This window comes from Ranitomeya variabilis, chromosome 3, assembly GCF_051348905.1.
Source record: "Ranitomeya variabilis isolate aRanVar5 chromosome 3, aRanVar5.hap1, whole genome shotgun sequence".
Classification (NCBI taxonomy): domain Eukaryota; kingdom Metazoa; phylum Chordata; class Amphibia; order Anura; family Dendrobatidae; genus Ranitomeya; species Ranitomeya variabilis.
In genome coordinates this window covers 499287779-499310551 of record NC_135234.1, presented here as the reverse complement: position 1 = coordinate 499310551, position 22773 = coordinate 499287779, and the positions used below count along the sequence as shown (strand labels likewise).

Below are 22773 nucleotides of genomic sequence, written 5' to 3'. Positions count from 1 at the left end.
GGGTGTCGGCTGCATATCGCAGCTGACATCCGGCACTATGTGCCAGGAGCGGTCACGGACCGCCCCCGGCACATTAACCCCCGGCACACCGCGATCAAACATGATCGCGATGTGCCGGCGATGCAGGGAAGCATCGCGCAGGGAGAGGGCTCCCTGCGGGCTTCCCTGAGCCCCCCGCAGCAACGCGATGTGATCGCGTTGCTGCGAGGGTCTTACCTCCCTCCCTGCCTGCTCCAGACCCGGATCCAAGATGGCCGCGGATCCGGGTCCTGCAGACTCAGAGCAGGCACTGTGAAGCAGCCTGTACTTCTCGCAGATCGGTGATCTGTCAGAGTGCTATGCAAACTGGCAGATCACCGATCTGTATTGTCCCCCCCTGGGGCAAAGTAAAAAAGTAAAAAAAAAAATTTCCAAATGTGTAAAAAAAAATAAAAAAAAATATTCCAAAATAATGAAAAAAAAAAAAAATATTATTCCCATAAATACATTTCTTTATCTAAATTAAAAAAAAAAAACAATAAAAGTACACATATTTAGTATCGCCACGTCCGTAACGACCCAACCTATAAAACTGCCACACTAGTTAACCCCTTCAGTAAACACCGTAAGAAAAAAAAAAAAAAACGAGGCAAAAAACAACGCTTTATTACCATACCGCCGAACAAAAAGTGGAATAACACGCGATCAAAAAGACTGATATAAATATCCATGGTACCGCTGAAAACGTCATCTTGTCCCGCAAAAAACAAGCCACCATACAGCATCATCAGCAAAAAAATAAAAAAGTTATAGTCCTGAGAATAAAGCGATACCAAAATAATTATTTTTTCTATAAAATAGTTTTTATCGTATAAAAGCGCCAAAACATAAAAAAATGATATAAATGAGATATCACTGTAATCATACTGACCCGACGAATAAAACTGCTTTATCAATTTTACCAAACGCGGAACGGTATAAACGCCTCTCCCAAAAGAAATTCATGAATAGCAGGTTTTTGGTCATTCTGCCTCACAAAAATCGGAATAAAAAGCGATCAAAAACGGTCACGTGTCCGAAAATGTTACCAATAAAAACGTCAACTCGTCCCGCAAAAAACAAGACCTCACATGACTCTGTGGAGCAAATGTGGAAAAATTATAGGTCTCAAAATGTGGAGACGCAAAAACTTTTTTGCTATAAAAAGCGTCGCTGGTTTCACACTTCCGTTTTTGTCTGCAGCGTTTTTTGCACAAAAAACGCATGCGTTTTTTCCCTATATTTAACATTGAAAACGCATGCGGTTTTTTTGTACGCGTTTGGTCGCGTTTTCAAACGCATGCGGTTTTTTTCTGCATGCGTTCATTTTCAGAAATACAACCTGCAGTATTTTCTTGCGTTTTTAAGCACATGCGTTTGTTTGCGTTAAAAACGCATGCATTTTTATCGAAAAAAACAGAAAACACACTGAAAAGCCACCCACCACCATCAAGGTGATAAAGGGATCCAAACCCTAACCCTAACTCTACCCCTAACCTCACCCCTAACCGTTTAATGAACATTTTCTGACAGTCATAGTGCCACGTATTTCAGTGCCACGTATTTCAGTGCCACGTATTTCAGTGCCACGTATTTCAGTGCCATGTATTTCAGTGCCACGTATTTCAGTGCCATGTATTTCAGTGCCACGTATCACGTATTTCAGTGCCACGTATTTCAGTGCCACGTATCACGTATTTCAGTGCCACATATTTTAGTACCACGTATTTCAGTTGCACGTATTTCAGTGCCACGTATTTCAGTGCCACGTATTTCAGTGCCACGTATCACGTATTTCAGTGCCACGTGTTTCAGTGCCACGTATTTAAGTGCCACGTATCACATATTTCAGTGCCACGTATTTCAGTGCCACGTATTTCAGTGCCACGTATTTCAGTGCCACGTATTTCAGTGCCACGTATTTCAGTGCCACGTATTTCAGTGCCACGTATTTCAGTGCCACGTATTTAAGTGCCACATATCACACATTTCAGTGCCACTTATTTAAGTGCCACGTATTTCAGTGCCACGTATTTCAGTGCCACGTATTTCAGTGCCACGTATTTCAGTGCCACGTATTTCAGTGCCACGTATTTAAGTGCCACGTATCACGTATTTCAGTGCCACGTATTTCAGTGCCACGTATTTCAGTGCCACGTATTTCAGTGCCACGTATTTCAGTGCCACATATCACATATTTCAGTGCCACTTATTTAAGTGCCACGTATTTCAGTGCCACGTATTTCAGTGCCACGTATTTCAGTGCCACGTATTTCAGTGCCACGTATTTCAGTGCCACGTATTTCAGTGCCACGTATTTCAGTGCCACGTATTTAAGTGCCACGTATCACGTATTTCAGTGCCACGTATTTCAGTGCCACGTATTTCAGTGCCACGTATTTCAGTCACGTTTAGGGTTAGGGTTAGGGGTAGGGTTAGGGTTAGGGCTAGGGTTAGGGCTAGGGTTGGAGGTAAAGTTAGGGTTGGGGCTAAAGTTAGGGTTAGGGTTTGGATTACATTTACGTTTGGATTAGGGTTGGGATTAGAATTATGGGTGTGTCAGGGCTAGGGGTGTGGTTAGGGTTACCGTTGGGATTAGGGTTAGGGGTGTGTTTGGGTTAGGGTTTCAGGTAGAATTGGGGGGTTTCCACTGTCCAGGCACATCAGGGGCTCTCCAAGCGCGACATGGCGTCCAATCTCAATTCCAGCCAATTCTGCGTTGAAAAAGTAAAACAGTGCTCCTTCCCTTCCGAGCTCTCCCGTGCGCCCAAAAAGGGGTTTACCCCAACATATGTGTTATCAGCGTACTCGGGACAAATTGAACAACAACTTCTGGGGTCCAAGTTCTCTTGTTATCCTTAGGAAAATAAAAATTTGGGGGGCTAAAAATCATTTTTGTGGGAAAAAAAAGATGTTTTATTTTCACGGCTCTGCATTATAAACTGTAGTGAAACACTTGGGGGTTCAAAGTTCTCACAACACATCTAGATAAGTTCCTTGGGAGGTCTAGTTTCCAATATGGGGTCACTTGTGGGGGGTTTGTACTGTTTGGGTACATCAGGGGCTCTGCAAATGCAACGTGACGGCTGCTGACCAATCCATTTAAGTCTGCATTCCAAATGGCGCTCCTTCCCTTCCGAGCTCTGTCATGCGCCCAAACAGTGGTTCCCCCCCACATATGGGGTATCAGCGTACTCAGGACAAATTGGAAAACAAATTTTGGGGTCCAATTTATTCTGTTACCCTTGTAAAAATACAAAGCTGGGGGCTAAAAAATCATTTTTGAGAAAAAAAAAAAAATTATTTTCACGGCTCTGCGTTATAATCTGTAGTGAAACACTTGGGGGTTCAAAGCTCTCAAAACACATCTAGATAAGTTCCTTAGGGGGTCTACTTTCCAAAATGGTGTCACTTGTAGGGAGTTTCAATGTTTAGGCACATCAGGGGCTCTCCAAACGCAACATGGCGTCCCATCTCAATTCCAGTCAATTTTGCATTGAAAAGTCAAATGGCGCTCCTTCCCTTCCAAGCTCTGCCATGCGCCCAAACAATGGTTTACACCCACATATGGGGTATCAGCGTACTCAGGACAAATTGCACAACATTTTTTGGGGTCCAATTTCTTCTCTTACCCTTGGGAAAATAAAAAATTGGGGGCAAAAAGATCATTTTTGTGAAAAAATATGATTTTTTATTTTTACGGCTCTGCATTATAAACTTCTGTGAAGCACTTGGTGGGTCAAAGTGCTCACCACACATCTAGATAAGTTCCTTAGGGGGTCTACTTTCCAAAATGGTGTCACTTGTAGGGAGTTTCAATGTTTAGGCACATCAGGGGCTCTCCAAACGCAACATGGCGTCCCATCTCAATTCCAGTCAATTTTGCATTGAAAAGTCAAATGGCGCTCCTTCCCTTCCAAGCTCTGCCATGCGCCCAAACAATGGTTTACACCCACATATGGGGTATCAGCGTACTCAGGACAAATTGCACAACATTTTTTGGGGTCCAATTTCTTCTCTTACCCTTGGGAAAATAAAAAATTGGGGGCGAAAAGATCATTTTTGTGAAAAAATATGATTTTTTATTTTTACGGCTCTGCATTATAAACTTCTGTGAAGCACTTGGTGGGTCAAAGTGCTCACCACACATCTAGATAAGTTCCTTAGGGGGTCTACTTTCCAAAATGGTGTCACTTGTAGGGAGTTTCAATGTTTAGGCACATCAGGGGCTCTCCAAACGCAACATGGCGTCCCATCTCAATTCCAGTCAATTTTGCATTGAAAAGTCAAATGGCGCTCCTTCCCTTCCAAGCTCTGCCATGCGCCCAAACAATGGTTTACACCCACATATGGGGTATCAGCGTACTCAGGACAAATTGCACAACATTTTTTGGGGTCCAATTTCTTCTCTTACCCTTGGGAAAATAAAAAATTGGGGGCGAAAAGATCATTTTTGTGAAAAAATATGATTTTTTATTTTTACGGCTCTGCATTATAAACTTCTGTGAAGCACTTGGTGGGTCAAAGTGCTCACCACACATCTAGATAAGTTCCTTAGGGGGTCTACTTTCCAAAATGGTGTCACTTGTAGGGAGTTTCAATGTTTAGGCACATCAGGGACTCTCCAAACGCAACATGGCGTCCCATCTCAATTCCAGTCAATTTTGCATTGAAAAGTCAAATGGCGCTCCTTCCCTTCCAAGCTCTGCCATGCGCCTAAACAATGGTTTACACCCACATATGGGGTATCATCGTACTCAGGACAAATTGTACAACAACTTTGGGGGTCCATTTTCTCCTGTTACCCTTGGTAAAATAAAACAAATTGGAGCTGAAATAAATTTTGTGTGAAAAAAAGTTAAATGTTCATTTTTATTTAAACATTCCAAAAATTCCTGTGAAACACCTGAAGGGTTAATAAACTTCTTGAATGTGGTTTTGAGCACCTTGAGGGGTGCAGTTTTTAGAATGGTGTCACACTTGGGTATTTTCTATCATATAGACCCCTCAAAATGACTTCAAATGAGATGTGGTCCCTAAAAAAAAATGGTGTTGTAAAAATGAGAAATTGCTGGTCAACTTTTAACCCTTATAACTCCGTCACAAAAAAAAATTTTGGTTCCAAAATTGTACTGATGTAAAGTAGACATGTGGGAAATGTTACTTATTAAGTATTTTGCGTGACATATGTCTGTGATTTAAGGGCACAAAAATTCAAAGTTGGAAAATTGCAAAATTTTCAAAATTTTCGCCAAATTTCCATTTTTTTCACAAATAAACGCAAGTTATATCGAATAAATTTTACCTTTAACATGAAGTACAATATGTCACGAGAAAACAATGTCAGAATCGCCAAGATCCGTCAAAGCGTTCCAGAGTTATAGCCTCATAAAGGGACAGTGGTCAGAATTGTAAAAATTGGCCCGGTCATTAACGTGCAAACCACCCTTGGGGGTGAAGGGGTTAAGAGAATTAGAAATGAAGAAGTCATGAATGAAGGAGAGTTTATTACACACAGAGCGAGAATTCCAAAGGGCACAATTCAAAGAGACAGAAGGCATGCATGGTTGACACGTTTTGTATTTTTCCGTACTTTGACATGACTGTGCATTTGGTCTGCGCTACAAGATCCATTGTCCCTGCTGCGACATCCCTGTGTGCATGATGTCTGACTTGTGACGTGCATTATCTTTATACTATAAGATTACATAATCACATACCATAATTCCACCAGAGCAGCGTCATGGTTTTTACATGGTGTTATATTAGAAAAGCATGGTGGTGTCTTTGCAGATGTTGCCTGTACTGGTATTGGTCTATTGTTCCACAGTGACATTACTGTGTGCATTATTTTGGCGCATTAGGAAAAACACATATTGAAGACCAAAAATATCATAGGCTTTTTTAATGCCATAAGTGTCTCGTTTTTCTAGTTCTAGTTACTAATATTGCAGTCTTACCGATGTTTGGTGAAACCTATGTCCATCTCCTTTCTTCCCGGCCTGAACTCGGTGGCTTCATATATGCCTGTGAGGTCAGGAGACCCGTGGCTAGTCCATGTATCGCAGTACGTCTTCAGACCAGGTTTCATGGACATCTGAATGAGGCAGAGCAGATATTTGATTGCTAAAAAATGAATGTAACTAGTTACTGAAGACTAGCTTTGGCGTCTCGTGTTCTTGGTTGATATGACGTCTTGTGAAAGGCTGTAGAATGTAGCTAAATCACAGCTTGGCATTGGCTTGATGTGAGTATATATCTTTACTTTTTCTTTCCTAATATAAAGCAAATGTTGTCCTACCTATTAAAGATTAACTATGCTAAACTCATTGCTTATTTTGCATGCAAGCGATAAGATTAGGTGCAGTTGTGTGTTAAAGGCATATTAATAGGTGAGAATTGCCCAGCCATTTTAGACTGTGCTCACATAGCGCACTTTCTAGGTAAAAAAAAGCAGAGGCTTAGCTAGCTCTCCTCCATTCTAGAGCTGGCCATACATATTTGATGGCTGTCTGCTGAACAAAGGTTCTGTGGATCACTCGACCAACACCATCTTGGCCAACCCTCCCATACATAGGAGCGCTCATTCTGTGTTTGAGAAAGCCACCGGCTGACATGTCGTCCCGCAATCTGCAGGCTAAAATCGAACATGCCCAATCAACCTCTCTCCTGACCATCAGTCACCCAGTGCCCCTATACACATCAGACAGTCTGCTGAACCCATCAGCATTGACCGCTTCGGCTGACATTAGTCTCATACGTATGGGGCTCTTAGAGTATGTGAGCGTTCAGTTTTTGGAGCGGGTACACTCTAAAAAAAAACACAAAAAATCGCTTAAAAACTGCTTGAAAGACTATTGTAAAATAACTTGCTGTTATACGTATACGTCACTTGTTTGAGGAGGCTTGTAATGGAATCCTCTTCAATGTAGTTATGGCCCATTCGTCAGGCTATAGGAAGAAAACTCCAAAATGCTTCAGGAAACAATCCTTTTAAAAACTCCCCAAAAAAGGAGCGTTTCCTGAAGTGGTTTCTACTCCAAAACTCAGTTTAACACCTTGTAAAGTTTACAGATACTTGAGTTACCTGACTGCGCCGTATAATTCTCAATTGTGACTAGCTGACCGGAGGTACTGTACAATCAGCTCCTTGTATGCTGATCAGCAGTCATTTTCTGTGAGCAGCATGATGAAGGAGCTGAGAGCCTGATTCCAGCGATGGTGAAACCGGGTGTGTGTGTCCAAATCTGCGCTGCTGATAAAGATGAATGGCGGACGATGTTCTTCAAAGCTAAATTTCAAACAGGTTAATAGTCAACGCGTGTCGAGGTCATGCAGGACCTTGTACTAAGGTAAGGTTTTGTCCCGAGGAAGAGGTCCTGCATGACCTTGAAACGCATTGACTATTAACCTGTTTAAATAAAGCATTGAAGAATATCGCCCGCCATCCATCTTTATCGGCAGTGCAGATTTGGACACATACACCCGGTTTCACCATTATCCTCGGTCTTTGGACCTGTGTCCTGCAGCAGCTGATCCATGCTTTTTACATGTTGCTTAGTTGCAAGAAAACAAGGTGCACCCCATGTCTATTTGCTCTCCATATTTTCTACTTTGATTCCAGCGATGTCACTTACTAGGCTGTGTTATTGTTTCAATAAAACCAGTGTTTTATTAACATGAGATTATCACTACAGGGCTAAGTGTCTCCATGTCTTAGGGTAAGTTTACATTAGCGTTGGGGGCTTTGCAGAGGGCTACGTACGTCCTCCGTTAAGCCCCGCCTACTTCCGCATACGTCTGCATGGCGGGGCTTAAGGGAGGAAGTCCGCAGCTCTGCCCAATGGCAACTGTGAAACCAGCCTTGCTCCACCGCTCTGTGTAACCTCGTCCAGACTGCTGATTAGCAGCTTTCTGTAAATGTACAGTGTACACACAAAGCTGCGAATTGGTGAGGTGGTCGGGGTCGTCCAGAACTCCACATTCTGAGCACTGCCACATCTTTATTGTATCAAACGTATTGCGTAAAGACCAGTAAGCGACAAAGGGTTTCTGCCCATACAACGTGCTGCTCTTGGATTACATAGCAAAAATCTGGTGACAAATTCCCTTTTAATAGCTTAGTTAGACCGACAAACTGTGCTTTAGATGATGTTCAATGCCGCATAGGTTGGCATGAACACGGGACCGTTCACTGCGCCACCCTATTCCACAGCACTTTAAAGACATGATCACTGTCCCCATTGGGACTCCCAATCTACGTTCCATACCAGTAGGTTATTGGAGTGTGTGAGGAAACCCATGAAAACACGGGGAGGACGCACCAACTCGTTGCAGATGTTGTCCTTGGTGGGATTTGAACCCAGGACCTCTGTACCGATCTTTTTGCAGCCCGAAAGATCATTGATTAGTAGCCTGTTTAGTGCTGAATGTTCCTAGGAACTTTTGATTGCGACACTCGTGCAATTTCAGTGGCCCTTTAGTTTGTTGGTTACTTTTGTGCCTATTTCGGTAATGGGACTTTTTGTCCTTCTCTTCCATCTCTTCAGTTTATTACCCATTTCCGATATTTCACTTTTACCACAAGAGTTGATCTTTTTTAAAGATGAACTGTTTATGAAAAGTCAGAATCAAGTGTCCTCCGCGTCCCTGCTCCCCTATAGCACATGTGGAATCCTGCTTATTGGCTTTGTTTCCAGGCAGCAGAAGGCGCATGTGACAGAGCTTCTAATCCAGATGCATTGCCATTATTCCAGTGCACTTCAGTAAAGAAGTTCTTCATTTTCCCCATCACAGTGATGGAGTGCGGTGTCTTAACCTCACATGCAGTTTATTTTCTCAGCGCCAATAACGCGCACACACAAAAACCCACATTTGTCACACTGAGCTTCCTCTGACGCAAAGGTGGCTATGCTGAGGACTGCATTTCCCTCCTTTGTGGATCAATATCCCGAGGATGAGTATATTATCATTGCACTGTTCTGGCCCTTGCACCATCCAAACAAGGTCTCGTATCCCAAAATCGCCTCTTGTGCTTCATTTTCTAATAAAAACTGTATGTTTGTTTTTTTTTCCATCATAATGCTGTTTTACATTTAATTTTTGCCCTGCAGAATAAGTTTACGGCTCTAAAACTCCCATTAACTTATTGCTTATTAGCGCACAGCATTAAAAGAATCTGTGACACTAGGGGGCGCACCTTTGTGCGGGAGTAATATATGCGGTGCCTGAGCCAAAAGCTACAAAATTAAAGGTAAATTCATTCTTAGGATTTGCTGTGAATGAACTTTATAGCAGATCCATAGGAATATCAGCAAGACAAATCCACATTGATTTTATTTACAGATTTTCCTCCAAATTTCATTTGTAGCTGTGAATCTGTATGGAATAGGCAGCAAATCCACAAGTAAAAACATCAGTATTCCAGCTGTTGGTGACTACAAGTCCCAGCATGCCCTTCTGGCCCTGCCCCCAGACACCTGTGCCCGGATTCGCTTACAGCTTTTGCGCTCCCTATAATTATACCTCTGTATACAATATGTGGCTGTATACTCCGAATATGGGTGTAAAGAATGGATTTCTTTTTCGAATAACTATAATAAAACAATCTGAATCCATTTGCTCTTTGAAATCCTAAGTATTTTACACTTGGTATGAAAAGGGAAAATGTCTGTAAAAGATATGCTGAGCTGCCTGCCTCCTACCGTGGTGTTAGCGGTCAGTGATATGCTTTAACTCTAGTGCCACGGTCACTAATACTATGGTACCAGATGCCACGAAGGCCAGTGCTGGACATTATGACGTGGGACTTTATCTTCTCTTTCTATAAAAAAAAAAACAACCTGTTTTATCAAAAGGGTTGTTCACCTTTGGGGTCACTTTTTTGTTATTTAAATGCATGTCATTGGGTCCAAAGATCATTTTTATGCATTTCAGTTTCATTCAAAACGTTGGACCATTCGGCTCATGCAATTTTGACTTGGTTTGTGGTCAGAAGTCAGCTGGGAGGAGCTCAGAAAAAGGCAGATAAGGGTGCAAACTTCCTGCCAGACTGTCCTAGGAGGTTGACTGACAGGTTTTCTGTAACCCGTTCTGCAGCCAGTAGTGGTGCAATACAGAGGTTATAGGAGGCAAACAATGCTACATTTTTAATCCCAATTGCAAAAATTATTTTTAGCCATAATTGCATTTCAGTTTTGAGACTGAGACAAATTTTTGTTTTCACACTTTATTGCTTCCGAGTTTTTAGGTCTTTTAGGCTGTTTCTATGCTTCAGAGTGATGAGCCAATGTGCTGGGATAAGGTGTTATCTGAGCATGCTCGGGTGCTAACAGAGTGACTTCGGCGTGCTCGAATGATATGTTCAAGACCCTGTGGCTGCATGTCTCACAGCTGATCGACAGCCACAACACTTGCAGACACTGCCTGTTTGTTAATCAATCCCTGCTTTTGTTGTGGCTGTCTAACAGCCACGAGACATAAAGCCATGGGGACTCGAACATATTATTCGAGCACGCCGAAGTCACTTAGTTAGCACACGAGCATGCTGAGATGACACCTTACCCGAGCATGTTCGCTCATCACTAATGCTTCATGAAGTATAATCAGTGTTTCAGAAGTTTTGAATCCTTTATTAACAAATGCATCCAATGTATGTAAAAACTCATTGCTTACAGTGTTGACCCTTATTTTTCAAGACTTCTGCATTTCGTCTTGACAGCTGGACATCAGTTTCTGGGCCAAATCCTGATTGATAGCGACTTATTTGTGCCTAACCAGTGCATGAAGTTTATTACAATTTGTGTTTTTGTTTGGTCAAAACTCAAAATAGTAAGTAAGACAAAGGTTCTCAATGGAAGTTTTTTGGCGATGGACCCAAAATTTCAATGTTTTGTTCTCCAAGTTACTTTATCAGTCTCCCTTTGTGACGTGATCCATCATGCTGAAAAGCATTGTTTGTCACCAAATTGCTCCTAGATCATTGGGAGACGTTGCTCTTGGAGGAGGTTTAGATCCCATTCTTTACTCATGGCAGTGTTGTTAGGCAAAATTGTCCAAGAGCCCATTAACTAGGATGGAAAGCAACCCCACACATGAATGATCTTGGGATGCTTTACTGTTGGCGTGAGACGGACACCTTTTCTTCTGTGAACAAACATTCTCCCAGATGTCACAAGCAGTCTGAAGCGGGCTTCATCAGAGAAAATGACTCCAGTTCCTCTGCAGTCTAACCTTTTACTTCCTGCAGAAAGTCCGTCTGTCCTTGATGTTTTTCTTGGAGAGAAGTGGCTTCTTTGCTGCTCTTGTTTATGATAGGCTAGCCTCTAAAAGCCTTTGCTTCTCTGCGTGCAGATGCAATTCCTGAGCAAGTTCTGCACGGTTGTTAAACCAATCCCATAGCTGAGCTCTGTTTAGGACATTGTCCTGGTACTTACTGGGCTTTCTTGGATGCTGTAAAGCCTTTTCAACGGTAACTGAACCACTCTGAATTTCCCAGAGACCTGACAAATTGTTGATTTACCGGTAATTTCACAAGCAGCAATGTCCTTGCCTATAAAGCCCTTTTAATCCAAGGCAATGATGCCTACATGTGTTTCATTTGCGGCAAACATACGGTAGTTAATAGAAGGAGTCGAGGATTTCAAGCACCAGCCCTTTTTTAAAGTACGGTAACCAGTTTGCTTTTATTAGTCAGTCATCATGATAGACTGATATCAGCTGCCTTGTCCTAATTTATACTTTTTTCTGAGCTAAAGAGAAAGTCATGGTTGGGGGATATATATATGGATATATATATATATATATATATATATATATATATATATATATATATATATATATATATATATATATATATATATATATATATATATATATATATATATATATATATATATATATATATATATATATATATAGAGAGAGAGATAGATATCAATTTTTATCATGCTGTCGTAGTTTCTGAAAATGTATCATGTGTGGATGATCTCTGAACATGGATATTCCCAGCTGGCTCCATAATCCTTCCACACATCTGATATCCCAGTTTATTTCCTTTAGCATATTGACAGGGTGTATTTAATGATATTGTATAGAGATCATCAGGAGACCAGTGCTAATCCTATTTTAGTCTTTGGAAATGACAACCTTATCAGACACTTTGCTGTTTATGGCTCTGAATTATAGCATTCAGCCGCAGTTTGATCTAGTTAGAAGCCACTTTTCTCATTAAATGAGCTATTGTTGTCTAATGAATGCAATACTGGGGCCTGGACATGAAACACAATATGTTGTGCAGTGTCACATAAGACTTAAGATGATTTTTCCAATTATGACAGTATTTGCAAGACCTTGGCGTAAAAGTGATGGAATGCCAAGTTTGTGATTGGGTAAACAAGCCTAATGCTCTGCCTAATATATAGATATGCTGTGAAACATTTTAGTTTATATGCAATTAGCTCCTTCTCAAGTCAAATTAATTTAAGCAATTTGCGATGCAAATAGAGCATTTTCCATTGATGCTAACCGTCAAACTCTGTTGAAATGAAAAGCAAGATAGGATTAGAGTGAAGGGCAGACATTGCTCCTGAGAGCGGTGCATGGCAAATTCACCACGTTCCAGCCTGAAGTGCCCAGATTTCCAGGGGATGAGGTTAGATAAAGGACTACATTTCACAGCAGCGGGGTGGCTTAACCCCATCATTCTCCACCTAAGAAACATTACTCATATTTAGCGGGCCTTTGGCACGAATATCGTGTAATCTGCCTGTTGCACCATCTGTTGGTTTTGATGTAAATTGTGTTGGCACCCCTTTTTTCATGCGTTTCATGGATTTGTCTGACCATACATTTTTTACATAATTATATTTGAACTAACAGGTTGGACAAGATATTAAGAATGCAAATGATGATCATGTTTTAGGAAGTGTTTTTGCTCCAGTCAATTTCGTAGTGACTTAAAAGATCAATAATCATTTGTGGTAGGGGGTGTTATGCTGGACCAGATGAAATCCTATTAATCTGATATTGATGTTGAAAGAGATCAGTTGAATGGAGCTACAGACAGCATAATACCTTCAGTCCATAGTAATACTGTCACAGGCCTACTGTGACAGAAGAGCCAGTGTCTAATTTCTCCTACTCCTGGTGCAGGTTTCGTTTTGCAGTGTAGGGGTTAATCTGCTCAGTTGAGAATTGCTGGAAGCTTCTGGCCTTAAGGCTCAGCTGTTCACTATTAGCCAGTCCCATCTCCTATATATTCAGGTCCCTGGCTAGCACTCATGGTCAGAGTTAGCTTTTTCTCCATGGCTGGAGGTTGTTGGTGGTTGCTATTTGAGAAGGCACTTGGTGGATTTATCTGTGACTGTTGCTAGATTTTGCGTGTATGATAATTCTCCTTCTCTTAGTTTGGTTTAACACCATCCGCCACTCCCCAGTGCATTCCTCTGTTGTTTGTGTGAGTGTCTTTGTTTGTATGATGATTTTTCATTATGCCTGTTCGTATTACATTGTTAGTCTGGTTGGTGTATTATGGTACACTACTACTCTTCTCTTCCCTGGGCGGATTCAGGAGCTAAGGCAAGGTACGTGGCCCCAGCGTCTTCACCATCAGAAGTAATCTGCGGAACACGGCAAGCTAGGGTACTCCCTAGCGTTAGTTAGGGACAGAGAAAGAGCCCTTGGTCCCAGGACACGCGACAACAGAGTTGTGACAAATAAGTTGCCATGTGCTAATGAGAGTGGAGGTTAATCTAGTAGCGATATAATATGGGCTTAAAATTTCATTCAGAGTTGGGCATGTAGCCTATTACTTATCCATTTGATATATGTTACTGATTTTATGGGTTGGCTTTTGGGAGGATAGAGACCGCACCATGGAGATGGTATTTTTTTTTTCACATAACTATGTTTGTTTTCAGCCCACTCCCCTCCACAGCTCTTCCATGTCCCATCCACACCACTTCCATGCCCCTAGATGTGAGTTTGGATGCCATCATCTGGGATGTAGCATTCCAGCATTGGGCACAAAGAAAAGCTTCCAGAAGTGATGCTGCTTTCTGGGAAGCTTTGGCAGCACCCAGGAAATGTTCCAACTTTTCAGAGAGTCCAAGAGATGTTATTTTTCTGAGAGCCTTTTGGGTGGTCTGGGAATGTTGGCACACATGCCATGGGTACATTATATTCTCATGTATTTCCAGCCTTTAGCTTGACCAAATTTCTTCTGGATGCCACTACTGGCTTTTCTAACTTGTTAAGAAAATAGTGAAAAATATTGAATGCCATTGTTTTTGTCAGCATGAAAATTATGCAAATTGTCTCTTCAGAGAGGAAGAGAGATAGAACTCTAGTGCCACCTATTGGAAGGTAGCAATCCTACAAGTCAATGTCGACCCTTTAATGAGCCTTGTCACATGACTTAGGATAATAGCCAAACCAGAATCTCAATTTGCAGACACTATGTTTCGGGGTTCTGTGTTTCGGGGTACTGCCCCTCGTCAGTGCAAAGCGGAGATCTGGTTTGGCTGTGTGAGAGGCGTCAGACTGTTATCCAAGATCAGTATGAAGTTATTGTTCACAGTTGTGTCTGTTAATAGTCTATAATCTTCACCGTTTCCCATCTGACATTATTAAAATTAACTGGTAGAGATGAGCAAAAAAGATTTGCAGTACCTAGTTCCAACCTTTGGTCCAGTCCTTTGTTGCTAGCACCCTTGGGTCCACATCTCCTGGGCTCCTCTGTTGGTTCCTGGGTCTTGCTATCCGTGCACATCATGCCATCGCAGGAGTCCTACGAAGCGACAGAGGCTCCCGGTGATGCTGGCTGGAGAATTGAAGCTTTGCTGCAACAGCGTACTGGACCCAGGGGTATTTTGAATCGTTTTGCTCATCTCCATTGATTGGATGTTTCCAGGCATGCCCACAAACCTGGAGGGTCCTTGCTGACATGCTTATCTCGCCTCTGGGTACATAAAATCATCATGCCTCCAGGCTTGTAGGCACGTCAAGAATGGTTCTGCTTCTAAATTATGCCGTATAACTAGCTTTGACCCCTGACTTGAGGACATTTGGTTGAGCAGAACTTACACAATGGACCCGAAAGTGGTGTTTGAAAGTCGGTTATGGTTAATTTTAAGAAACTACTGCTACAATAGTATTCTATAGTGATCATAATTACAGTATATCAAAGCGAAATTGGAAAAAAAGAAAAGATCTGTGATGAGTCAAATATTATATTCTAAACCCGCAATCTTTACTTTGAGAGCGGCAGTGATTGTAAATGTTATAGGACCAATTTCTCACCTAACAATGAAAACCCGCAACCCATCTATAAGATATTTGAACCTAGCCATGCCTGCAGAGACTAAGCCAATGCATATGCATCAAGAGCATTTGCATATAGTAGTTCAGTTTAAAATAAGAATAGTCTTGATTTGCATGTGAAAATGAATGTTTTTGCATATGCATTGAATGTCCTGCAATTCTGACCTACTACTGACACCCGGAGATGGGAAGAAGGCTCTTTGTCCCTCCTCTTCCAGATGCTCAGTCTTTGGGATGGAAAGGACAGCTGATATTTTAGTGTTTCATCTCGAACGTCGCACTCATAGAAGCAAAGTCCAAGATAAAAGGGAAAAAATGCACGAAAAATGTCTTCATCAAGACTTCCCTGTATAATTTCTTTTTCTCAATGTTTATGTACATATGATGAATGTGTGTTTATTCTGAAAGCCCCATGCCATACATTGTAAAGTAATGGGGTCTCTGTTACTGAAGTAAACCTAGCCTTAAGGGGGTTTTCCCAAAAGTGATTCCTTATCCCTGGAGGATAACTTGCAGCAGCATCTGATATATATGACAGTCCCATTGACAATGAATGGAGCAATGGCACCTCCACTCCCTTCAAGACAGGCCTCTGTTCCTGGGATTGCTGGAGGTCTAGGCGGTCATGTCCCCATTGCATGTGTTCCCCTATTACAAGCATAGGGTATAACTTAAAAGGAATTTGTCAGCAAATGTTGCCCTGTAATCCGAGATCACCATGATGTAAGGGCTGATTCCAGTGATCTCTCACTTGTTGTTTCACTAAAATCAGTGTTCTATCAGCAGGAGATTATCACTACAGGACAATGTGCCCTCATGCCTGCTAGTCCAACCATGCCCCCAGCACGAATTAGCTTTTTGTCTCTGTACAGTGTGCATAAAAAGCTGTGGTGTGGGTGGGGATGCACAGAGCTCAATATCCCAGCTCTGCTAAATCTGCAGCAGAGAAAACTGACTCGATCATAACTGCTGCACCCAGTAAACTAAGTGATGCATCACTGGAATCAGGGTCTCTGTCCCTACATCATGCATCAAGCTGTTTACAGATCCCCCTTAAGATTTTGGAAAAACTCCTTTTAACAGTTTTCTGTTCCCACTTCCTATAGTGAATATTGATGACTCTACTTAGCCATACTGGCAACATCTTTTTATCAAGCCAATAACATGCACTTTTTATTCTACAATTACCGTGGCAAATCAGTTCCCCAAATGTGTATTTTAGTACTTACTTTGTGGATATATATATATTTTAAAAACAATCTTTTCTTAGAACTCTACATATGAATAAATTAACAACGGGGTGTTCCATTTTCCGTGTCACAGGCAGGGCCGGACTGGCCATCTGTCAATTCTGGAAAATTCTAGAAGGGCCTGTCTGGTCATGGGCTGCCTTGTTTGCTACGTTGTTAACAGAATCGGTTTTCTCAAGACACCCATAATGTTAAGAGTTGTGATGAAGCGCAAAGTAGGTGACTCCATCACTTACCCCAGCAGGCCAGGCCCAGAAATATTGGTCTTGTAGTAAATCTTGCTTTCTTCCATTCAGGGAAATATTAGTAATATATCCCATCTGGTGCTTGGGACGGGGACAGCATGGGTCTATGTGATGTCAAATGCCAGGGCTGAATTTCAGCCCCATTCCTTACCTGGTCATAGGGATGGGTCCCTACACAATCTCAAATTGTCAGCACTGTTAGGACAGTGGCAGAAGTGTGGCCGGCAGACAATTGGTAACAACCAGCTGTCATTTTTATTCTTGATTCATTAATTTCCAGTAGGTATAACACAGGAACAACATAGCAGAGGGGAACAAAAGTTATTCTTCAGAAGTATTTGAGGAAGTATCCAAATATTTCCTAGCCCTGAGGAGTCGGCAGAGCTGGCAGGTCCTCCTTGCACTACCTTAGAACTACTTTTCAGACTGACTTAGGGATTTTCCTACATGGCAAAGATGATATAAAGTCTCCTAAGGAAAACACTTTGCTAAATGATCCCTGTTGAAGTTTCCCCTCACAAACATAGAGTAGCTGCAGTTTTTTCCACTTCTTCATTTTAGCCTTCATGTCTCCAAATAGTAACCGCTGTAGATTTAATTGGATAGAGCTGCAAATTCCTTTCATGAGTACATAATATTAATTAATGGGATTAGCAGTGCTATCGGAGTGATATTTTTGTCGCACTTTGTTCTACTAAATAATCTGATTAAGCCATGCATTTGTTTTTTTTTCTTTCCATATAGATGGTCACAAGAACAAAGAAAATATTTGTAGGAGGATTATCGGCAAATACAGTAGTAGAAGATGTAAAGCAATACTTTGAGCAGTACGGCAAGGTAAGGAGCTGTTGGTTATCCTCTTGTGTCTGATATGAGGAGCAGTACAGCCCCCCCGCATATGATATTATTTACAGTGCCTCCCCCAATAAAAGTTGTGGTCATTAGTTATGCTGAGCATTAGTTTGTGTCTCTTCTCCGAAGCATTGCACATTCTTTTCTGAATCCTTTCTTCCCCTGGAACTCCGGAGCTGTCAGTGTTACAGAATGGTTAGCCAGCAATTTCTGCTTTGGAATTGTAATAGTTTGTTTCCGGCATTGTTATATTCTGGCTGAGCTCGGCATCCTGAGTAAAGTATAGCACTTTTAGTTAGTGAATAGAACGCCGTATAGAATATGAAACAAGTACTCTCAGCAACACAAAGAGGGTGCAGGACTTGTCGTCACAGAGGTTTCAAGATTATCACAGGTTGTTGTGCTAAAAAAAATCTGGTAATGTCTTCAAAAGTTCGCTGACAAAGTCTTGTCCTCCTTCTTCATACACTGCTTTTACTATGTAGTTGTCGTGCTGAACATAATCAGATTAGGGGAGGAGTTGCACTGTTTTATTAGAAAGATTTTATATGTTTATTTATGTGTAGAAACAGCTTTGTATCTAAACTTTTTAAAGGGAATCTGTCAGTAGGAACACCCCTCTTAAGCCGTCTATATGGGCTTGTAGGTCATTGGAAGATAAATAAAATGATACCTTGGTATCTGGGATGTGATGTCTTCTTCCAGAGATATCCAATGTTTTTCTTTTATGTAAATGAGCTGTTAAGATCTATGGGTTGGACACTGATCTGCATGAGACTCCGCCTCCAGAGCTTAGTTTAAATAAAAGGGGTGTTAACAGTTTGCAGGTTCCTCTCAGTGCTTCCATCTCCCTGGTAGCCAGTGTTTGAATACGGCACATAGATCTTAAGAGCTCGTTATACATATAAGACAAACATGGATATCTCTGGAGGAAGACATCAGATCACAGATATCATGGTATCATTTTATTCAGCTTCCTGTAACCTACATGCCTATATAGATTGCTTACGAGGGTTCATCCTACTGGCAGATTCGCTTTAAAGAGGTTGTCTCGGTTGGACATTCCCTACTTGTACTGCAGAAGCCTCATAGCTGTAATGTACATTAAAGGGAACCTGTCACCCCAAAAATCGAAGATGAGCTGCGGCCACCGGCATCAGGGGATTATCTACAGCATTCTGTAATGCTGTAGATAAGCCCCCGATGTATCCTGAAAGGTGAGAAAAAGAGGTTAGATTATACTCACCCAGGGGTGGTCCCGGTCCGGGTCCGATGGGTGTCGTGGTCCGTGTCCGGCGCCTCCCATCATACGATGACGTCCTCTTCTTGTCTTCACGCCGCAGCTCCGGCACAGGTGTGCTTTGTCTGCAAAGTACTGCAGTGTGCAGGTGCTGGGCCTCTCTGACCTTTCCCGGCTCCTGCGCACTGCAGCGCTTTGTTCTTCCCTCAACAGGACAGACAAAGTACACCTGCACAGGAGTTGCGGCGTGAAGACATGAAGAGGACGTCATTGTAAGAAGATAGGAGGCCCTGGACCGGACCACGACGCCTATCGGACCCGGACCGCAGCGGGACCGCCCCTGGGTGAGTATAATCTAACCTCTTTTTCTCACCTTTCAGGATCCATCAGGGCTTATCTACAGCATTACAGAATGCTGTAGATGAGCCCCTGATGCCGGTGGCCGCAGCTCATCTTCGATCTTTGGGGTGACAGGTTCCCTTTAAAGCTCTGAGTCATCCAGACCGGCTATATTCATGCCTGTCTTAATGAGGAGTTTGGGTAGAGTGCAAGGCTCCTGATTCATTAAGAGCCGCATGCCTCTTAATAAATTGGGCGAGTCACTAAGTGGCATGTGCCCCAGTGTGTGCCTCACCACAAATCTTCCAGTGCCTGCTAGAATTTCTGGCATAGCAAGCACCTCTGCTCATCACGCACTCATCTGCCCACTTTGTCAGCGCTGGGCAAAAATGGTTTGAGAGCGCAAAAAGTCGCAACATTTTATGACTTTTCCTAATTTTTTTACAACAGGATTCTGGTGTTAAATCTTTGATGAATTGGGCCCTAAGTTTTTGGCTTCCTGCAGTGCCACTACAGGGGACATTCCGCACTACAGAGTGCCTATTCAAACCAATGGGTTGTCAATGTAATGCTGGACAGGAGAGATCTTCTGAAAGGTGCTCTCGTTATCTGTTCTGCCTTTACCTGGGCTGCAACATTACTGAGCTGACCCCACTAATGGGGTGCAAAAGAGGGAGAGATTGTGTGTCTTCAGATTCAAATGATTACAGCAAGGGAGTACATGTGATAACGTTGGCCTGGGCTTTCATGTGACTTTTTGCGCTTTTTTTTTTTTTTTTTTACAATAGATCTAAGTGAAGTAAAGTTTTAAGGTAATCTCTGGAGGTCTTTGTAATGTAATCCATGAGCAGCATTATGTAAGGGCAGAGACCCTGATTGCAGTGATGTCTCCTTCTGGGCTCCTGTAGATGTCGCAGTGGTCTGAATGCTGATCAGTGGTATGGGTGGGGTTACACACAGATCGGCAGTTTTCTGACAATGTGCAGCGCACACAGGATGCTGCCCACTGTAGGGGTGGGCTTAGGCAGATTAGCTGGACTGGCTTGCACGTGAGACCTAGTCGTATAGTGATAATCTCCTGCTGTGATTGTATAGAAACTACAAAACACAGCCTAGTTAGTGACACATTGCTGGAATATGTTTCTTTCCCTATATTATTCTACTCTCACATTAAATAGTGAAAAACCTGCTGACCAATTCCATTTAAAGCTATGTGTTCAGCACAGATCCATAGCAGGTCCAGGGTGGTTTTTGAAGGTCCATAGTCTTCCAGATGGGCTGCATGGTTCTCAACCTGCCCTGCACATTACTACCCAGCAAATGCCACGTGACAAGCCAGTCTCATTCTCTACTCCGTTGTAGTTCACCTGTGCGGCCGGTGTTACACTGGAATGACAAGCGTCCTAAAATGTGTGCGAGTATTCGCCAGACAGGACATGGCATGCTTCATTACTTCCATAAAAGAATTGTCCTGCATTTGTCACGTGGATGGCAAGGGCAGCTAAAGGAAAACTTTTAATAGAAAACATGAGCTGCAATGAACGTGTCTAGTGGGAACAGGAAAGCGCTGCTATGCAGGTCATACAGAGAAGCACATATGGTTCCACTAAGTGCGCTGTGCTGCCGCAGGCTATGTGGATGCGACTTTCTTCCGAAAAATTTCATTTAGATAATTCCGCAGAATGTAAAAGAAATTGCATGTCAAAAGTTCATTAGATTTTGATATTGTTTACCCTCTGTTACACTAGTCAGCGTGCCCAATGCATATGGCAGTGTGCCAGTGTGCGCACGTATAAAATACATACACGTTATCCGCACATCTATCCTGCAGAAACATTATTGTGGATGACTGGATGCAGGATGGTGTGTAGCGGTCAGTGGTATCATGGAAGGTCCAGTGCCCTGCTGAGCGGAGGTTACCCTGCAGCGGGGTTAAAGCACCAGGGTAATAAAAGGTCACCCAGCTGGTGCCAGGAATCAGAACAAAGCGCTCCGACATTGGAGATGAACACTTCACCCGCTTCGTCTTCTCTCCTCTGCTCATTGGATTTCACCCCTCTTAGCACTTCGCGATCACAGCTCTATTTTAGGCCTCCGCAATATGCTAAACAGCCGCTTCCCAAAGCAGCACATTGCTTCTGTCATTACATGGCCCGGTATTGTTGCCCCGCGTCATCTATTCTCACTTGGTAAATTCGGGCTTGTCATAAATGTGTGTTTGGATGTGGGATACATGTTCAGTGTGGCAGTGAGTAATGTGCGCAATATTCCGTCGGGGACATGCAGACGACTGTGTCGCTATATGTATCAAGGATCTAAATAGTCTTGAATTCCTTTCTGCGGCACTGAGGCTAAAAATGTGATTTTTTCCATATTGTTACAGAATCTGTCACAGTAAGAAATGTTTCTATGACGTTTTAGATGCGGATACCAATGTAGTATGGGAATCTCTCCCTACATTCATGATGTTTGGTTACATTCATAGAATTGTAGAATGTTACAGTTGGAAGGGGTCTCCAGGGTCATCGCGGGCAGCCCCCTGCTCAAGGCAGGATTCACATCAGATTTGTTAACCACATTAATTTCTGAGTGATCAAAGGGAACTGATTATATCGGTAATTCAACGCAGTAAAAGGGGCTGTCTGGGACTTTGATGAACGCCATCAGTGTCTGATCAGTGGGGGTGCGGCACCTTGCACCCTGCCAATCAGCAGTTACCTCTCCCGGCAACGGACAGAACTGCTCACTTGCTCCGTCAACTGTTTAGTAGCCACAGCTGGGTACTGCATATCTGCCGCCAATGCAAATCAGTTGGAGGTGGATGTACAGTACCCGGCCGCAGCCATTATTCCACTGTTGGAGCTGTGTCATGCAGCTCAGCATCTAACCAGTTCCAGCTACCAAAGGGTGCCGGAGCAGCTGATCAGCGGGGGTGCTAGGTGTTGCACCCCCACCGATCACACATTGATGATCTGTCCTAAGGACATACCATCATTGTTGGTCCCGGACCACCCATTTAACTACAGAACCTGGGTTTTTTGACCCAGTGATCAGCTATAAGACAGATGTCTAAAAAGCAGCAGACATGGAACATCAGATGTTAGTCTATTACCTTCACAATGTCAGAATCTGGCCTGTAGTTTGGATTACCTGCTTTTTTTTTGTTCTGTTATTTCTTGAGACTCTTAGAAGGAGTAGATGTCAATCCTCAAGCTCCAAGTCATCTAGTAAGGGGACAGGATGGATTGCCCTGCTGATTCACGGCCATCCCCATGCTAGGAGCGCTTGGCCGACACGCTAGCTGTCGTGTGTTTCTCTCAATGCAGCATGGCACTTTGTTTGCTTCACGTCCAATAACCTACTTAATCTGCAGACATCATTTGGCTCCACAGGTTGCGCTGTAGCCGTAGATGCAGGTCTTTTTAAGACATTTTTTTATACATAAAGTGCCATTTTAAGTTTTTATTAACTGCTAGCAACAAGTGCAAGCAAATTGAATCTTCTTCTA

General features: G+C 42.6%; 1 protein-coding gene across 7 annotated transcripts in view; it reads left to right on the top strand.

The window, feature by feature from the left end:
- MSI2 (musashi RNA binding protein 2) overlaps positions 1-22773 on the top strand; it is an 894813-nt gene that overhangs the window by 212985 nt on the left and 659055 nt on the right. For all 7 annotated transcript variants that reach the window (XR_013223945.1, XM_077296832.1, XM_077296831.1 and 4 more), the window contains exon 6: positions 17579-17671. Coding sequence is in view for 6 of the 7 variants with exons in the window: in XM_077296832.1 (XP_077152947.1) it covers positions 17579-17671 (93 nt within the window). In the remaining variant the exon portion in view is untranslated. The remainder of the gene's footprint in view (positions 1-17578; positions 17672-22773) is intronic.